The following is a 6,000-nucleotide window of genomic DNA, read 5'->3' on the forward strand; positions in this document are numbered from 1 at the left end:
TTTATCACAGGCCCTGGCTGGTTAGCTCAGTTGGTTAGATCATTGTCCCCATACACCAAAGTTGCAGGCTCGATCCCCAGTGAGGGCACATATAAGAAGTAACCAATAAATGCATAAGCAAGTGGAACAACAAATTGATGCCTGTCTCTTTCTCTCTATCGCTTTCTTCTTCCTCTCTCTCTCTCTCTCTCTCTCTCTCTCTCCCTCTCAAATCAATCAATAAAAAAAGAGCGGGTTATATTAGAATATACATCATATCCAAAATACACAAATAAAATATTGGGGGGTGCAAGGGTCCTTCCCTTCCACCTCTTTCTCAAACAGCTGGCAGTGATGACTTGTCCCCAGACTCGTTGTCTGTAAATGTCAAAGGCTGAAACCTTAGTTGGGTGGAATTTAAACGGTGACCACCCACCGAGCCAGGCAAAATATCAGCCCACCGCCAACACCCCCTCGGCGGTGTTGGAAACCAAATTCACATTCCTGATTCAAAAATGTGCCTATTTAATTAAAGTCAGGATTTCCCAGTCTTCTTACTGGTGGGAACAAGCAGGATCAGGTTTCCAGGATAACACACATATCACCAAGATCCAACCAGGTTCATTACCCAGAAAGTGAAATGCCATAAACTCCTTTCCACAAACCACTAATTACCGTCTTTGCTCTGACTCTGGAATACGGATCACTTTACATTCTGCAAGACTTTTCAACAGGCTCTTCTAAACACAGCTACCAGTCACTCACACCAGCTGTGGCTGCACAGCCACTTTCCCTGTTAAAATACACAAAATCCTATCAGTGAGACCATCCCAAACAAGATAATTACTGTGGCAGGAAATGAAAATCAGATGAAGTGGGGTTTTTGTGGCACAGGAAACCCCTTCAGGCTTTTGTCTGGCAGGGGGACCGGCTGATGAAGGGAGAAGGGAGCCCTGACTCTGAATTTCTCTTTGGAGTTTCAACTCCGCTATCTTAAGCTGCTTCTTCCAGTCTTACTTTCCATGTTCAGTTCAGTCCATTTCATTCTATCCCTTGATTAGACTCCGGTTCCCAACACTGTGTGGATTCTTGTTTATCAAAGCTGTGGATGGCACTACATTAGTTTGTCCCCTGGAGGATTAGCTGTTGTGGGCAGAGAAGAAATATTAGTTTAACTGGAATCAAAAACCTACAGCCGCAAGAAAAAGAAATCAGAGAGAGAGAGAGACAGAGGAAGAAAGAAACTGGATAATGTGAGATCATTTCACTGTGAGTCGATCCTGGTGGGGTTTCTTTCCCCCCTGGTAACTCTAAGGAAAGACAAAGAGATCCTAACCGATCAGAGTTCACATTCCAACTGGGCTTTTAAAATTATGAATTTGATAAATTGCTCAGGAGGGAGCAAAAGAGTAAATGATAAAAGAATAAAATGGGTGATCAAGTTTTTCTTCTTTTCTTTCCCTATAGCTCTGGCATTGGACCAGCCCTGTGTACACCATATGTATAGTCATTTACCATGACGAATGGGAATAATGTACTACATTTCATAATACTGATCTCTTTGGACATGTCAGAAAAACTCATAACTGGATGGCTACACTTACTATCTAAAAATACTTAGCACAACAAACCCTCAAGCACAATTTCCTTTAAAAAAAAAATACCCTTAAGAGACTTTCTAGAGAAGCAAAGAAAGTTTGCAGAATGCTAAAAACCCACCCTCTCTCCTTCGCTGTTTTGAGGAACCGCTTAATCCTTTCAGATGTTTTCTCCTGCTGAATGCTTGTCTTACGTGCAGTTTAAGATGGTATTTAAAATTGTCAAAATTCCTTCCACAATTGTATCCCTGTTTCCCCTAAAAACGGACTCAAACTGATGTTAGAAACTGGCACAGATGTTAGAAATTCCATCCTTTTTCCAGAAACGGACTGAGTATGAGTGAGGTAATATCCCTTTTGGCAAATTCTTATTTCCTCCCTAATTTTGGATGTAATTGTCAGCATGTCCATCAAAGTGGGTGGACATCACACACAACTCGCCTGCATATCGCTCCATAAGAGATATGTGGAGATCTTTCCAAATGCGGAATGTCTGCAAAAATTCTCTGCAATCAGTGACTACTTGTAATATTTTCTATTCTGAATCGAGGAGAGCACTTTGCTCTGAAAACACAGTCAGCAAAACACAGTCGGCCAGTGTAACTAACGCCATGCGGAAGACCATAAACTTGAGAAATTAAAGCTGGATTTATATCTCCATAAGTCACAAACACAGGCCGGTGACAAGAGCTAGCAAATGTAACCCAAAACTTTTTCAATTTTTATAATTCATTTTTATTCATTGCTTATCGAAATAATCTGGAAAGGGAAAAAGTAAGTCGTCTACACTCAAACTAAATATGCAACCTAATGTCATACATTAGCCAGAAATATTTTGCTGCAAATCAAATAATTTCAGAAAAATCACCTATGTGGTCACCTCATGGAAGGTGTGTGTGCTTGTTTGGTTAATTTTCACCATGAGTTAGTGATACGTTTAGTAGTTGCATTTGACAATTGTCGTCAACATTTCACGCAGAATTGAATAGCCCTGCTTTCATTGTGGAGAGAGTTTTAAAACGTATAACCTAAGATTCCACTTTCTGATGTTCATCAAGGTTAATAAATAACTTCTTATAAACCAGAACTAGGTTTGATTTCAAAGCACAAAATTAAAATGTAAAATACTTTTGAAAATGTGAATGCTTACGAAGATAAATCCTTAAAAAGCATTCACTGAAACACACGGCTCCATGTTATCTTACTTTCTGCTAATATGGAGAATATATTGTAAGCCCTCAAATTATTCTGATTTTCTAAACTCATCCAAAATCTCCTCTCGAAGTATGATTTATATTTCCTGTTGCCCAAGTGGCTGACATAATGCTTTACATTTTATGCAATAATATCTCCACAGTGGCCAACTTAGAGAATGCACATTTAAAACAAAGATCCCACAAGATATGAGCTATGCGAATCTGAACATCGCTGACCGTCTTTATCGGTAATGCCAATATTGGCCAGGAGTCCAGGGTTAACAAGAGCAAAAAGATCATGGACTATTCTTGATGAAAACCAAGAATGCAATAATAAGAAAACTAAATGTCCCCGAGTAGAACGAAAGTACTCCACAGAAATTAACCTTCAATGCAATTTTCATAAGTACTGAGACTGGCTTTCATAAAACAAACACCAAAACCAGTCTCATTATTATTAGTCAGAAACCCCAAATCACCTTTGTATAGAAAAACCTTGAAAGATAAGTGCACAATATCATTATTCATCGTGCTACCCCATGTGTTTATCGACATAAAGGTAACATACCACAGTTCTCTTAAGGCCAAATACAATCTATGTGAATGGGAAGCAATTTTTATTATGAGCATGATGATTATTTCACCAAGTCATTGACTTTAGCCCAAATGAAAGCTGTTATTAATGAAAATCAGTACACCTGGACATTAAGACGTACTGAGACATTAAGAAGTGAAACATTTCTTGTAATCCTTAAACGCTGTGCGATATGAAGACTGATATTTTCATCACTGTGAAAGAGGTCCTAGCTTCCCCTCTTATCAATTACATAACAACCTCACTAAAATAACTAGAAAAAAATACGGGTCCCACAACAAAACTTATTTCCTATTTGATCCACTGGAGGAGAAGTGCATCCAAAGCTCTAGTTCACAAAATTCCGAATCAAGAGGCCAACAGCTCCTTGCTCGGCTAAAGGCAACCTCCCCACTACATTTTCTCAAAGATGGCTGATGCAAACAGCGCCTCATAACTACAGAAAAATGGTTGCTCAGATTAAATTATGCAAACGTAGTTTCAAAATAACATGCTCAAGTTTCAGCGCACTCAAGGTGGACCTGCAAAGCATTTGCCACGTTACGCCTGGTCCCAGCGGAATCTCTGTGGGTACCGAGGGGAGCGCAAACCCCAAATCATCCTTATATAGAAAGACCTTGAAAGAGAAGCGCACAAATATCAAATCCCACGGGCACACTCCTGGCCTGGACCTGGCTCCTGCCCTGATCTGTCAAACAAGGCGAGCTGTCAGGCGCTGCTTGAGGTCTCCATCCTCCACTCCTGGCAGGAGAGGCCATCTTTGAAAAGCCCACGCTCATCTTTTCAAAGTAAGATATTCCAGATACAGAATTTCCAAAATGGAGATGAATTTACAGGGTAAATTATTTAGCATACGCGGTCACTGAAATACATGTTAAACGATCCATTTTTGACAAAATGGCATTTATTTTCAACCTGGCAACATTTCATCATCAGACACCCATCTACGAAGACTTTTCTGTGAGCATAAAACTCCTAGTTTTGTTTTGTGTGTTTTTGTCTAATTAAATGTAAACGGTAGAAAAGTTCAGGGTGATTACAATACTAAAGCAAATTCAATAAATTTAATGTGCAGCCTAATCTTAAGCCACAAAATATTGGCCCGGCAAGAAGCACATTAGATGTTTTCCAATTAATAATTGGTCAATTAAGTATCTTTTTTTTTTTTTAGTAAGTGAACTTTAAGTTTTAAACATGTTTTCCTCTATTGGTTTATAATTATAGTAAAGACTAAAGAGAAAATGTAAATAATGATGTACATAAGCTGTCAATCATATTTAGTCTTACTGAAACAATCTGCAAAACAATAGGAAGAGAATGACAATATAAAACATTTTCATTTTTTATGTAGCTGGAAAGTTGCTAGCCGCTGGGTTATATAAAAGTTAAAGTAAAAAAGTGTCCTAAATGGAGCTTTTGTGTTCTGCTAATTCAAAAAAACGGGAACCATTTTGTTCTGAAATATACCAGCGTTCCTAGACGTCAAACTTGAATTTTCACTATCCTTTCTATTACATAAATCAGCCTTAACCACCACAGTTAAGTACCACTTACTTCCATTTACATCCCATCACTGGTTATTTCTCTTCCTGCATTTAAGAAAGTTTATGTAACTCAAAGCATCCATGCAGCAGCGCTGGAAAAGACGCCTGCTCTGTTGCAGAAGGTTGGCTTTGCTGTGCTTGTGTGTACATCTCCAGTTTCGACAATGTCGCCCAAGCTCGCATCATCCAGGTTTCGCTCTACTTCTGATACTAGCTTGGAGGACTTCGCTAGAAGCTGAGGGTTTGAAACCCCTAGGAGAACAGACATCCTTCCAACAAACCAACCTTCTAGGCCTCACACTGTGGAATAAAGCCTCAAAAGAAGTAACACAACGTCCCCGCGGGGCTTTTATGTCCCCGCGTGGGCTGAAAGGGTGTCTGCGGCCTGTGGACCACCCTAACCTGCTCGCCCGCGGGGAAGGCCGCTGAAGAGGGACCACCCGGGGCGCACGGGCCGGAATCGCGAGATGCTAACTTTAATGGAAAACGGTTGCGCCACTGAGAACTCCGCGCAAGGGCCTTCTTGCAAAGTGTAAACACGTCTTGCGGGCAAAGCAAAACATGTTGTTTACAAACCCTCGCCGCCCTTTGCACCCAGGGCCGCAGGTCGCCTTCAGAGGCACCATCGAGAGCGCCTTCTTGGTGGCGGCATGTCACTTGCACACGCTCACGCGCGCGCACACTCACGCGCGGCTCTCCATACGTTCCGGCGGCCTCTTGGGACCAGAAAGATGAAAGAGAGCCTCTGGTCCATGTCCCCCTAATTTGGGCTATTTTAGTTCAAAATATCCAGTGACATCCCTGAAGAGGAGCAAAGGGGGATAAAGAAAACCAAAGTTACTTTCCCTGAATAACTAGGCTTCCTTGTCCCCAACCTCACAAACAGCCAGAATGACGCCGACTCCGCAGGGAAAAGGGCAGGAGAACTTCAAACGCACGGGCGGCCCGGCCAAGTTGAGCAGGGACTGGGGAGGGAAAGCCACGGAAGGGGGCGTCCGGGATGCGTTCCCCAGCGCACCCCGCTCGCTCCTCTTACTTTTGGATGATCTGGGGTAGGCCGGCTGGGGGCGGAGGCGGCGGCTGCATCC

The 6,000-nt window shown here is 41.8% G+C and overlaps 1 protein-coding gene across 1 annotated transcript in view; it reads right to left on the reverse strand.

Annotated features, from left to right (window-relative positions):
* The window catches only part of RBM20 (RNA binding motif protein 20), a 180,362-nt gene extending 174,364 nt beyond the window's left edge, over positions 1–5,998 (reverse strand). The window contains exon 1 of the mRNA XM_014546413.1: positions 5,949–5,998. Coding sequence (XP_014401899.1) covers positions 5,949–5,998 — 50 coding nt within the window. The remainder of the gene's footprint in view (positions 1–5,948) is intronic.
* Positions 5,999–6,000: the final 2 nt, after the last annotated feature.

Source organism: Myotis brandtii, unplaced genomic scaffold, assembly GCF_000412655.1.
Source record: "Myotis brandtii unplaced genomic scaffold, ASM41265v1 scaffold441, whole genome shotgun sequence".
Classification (NCBI taxonomy): domain Eukaryota; kingdom Metazoa; phylum Chordata; class Mammalia; order Chiroptera; family Vespertilionidae; genus Myotis; species Myotis brandtii.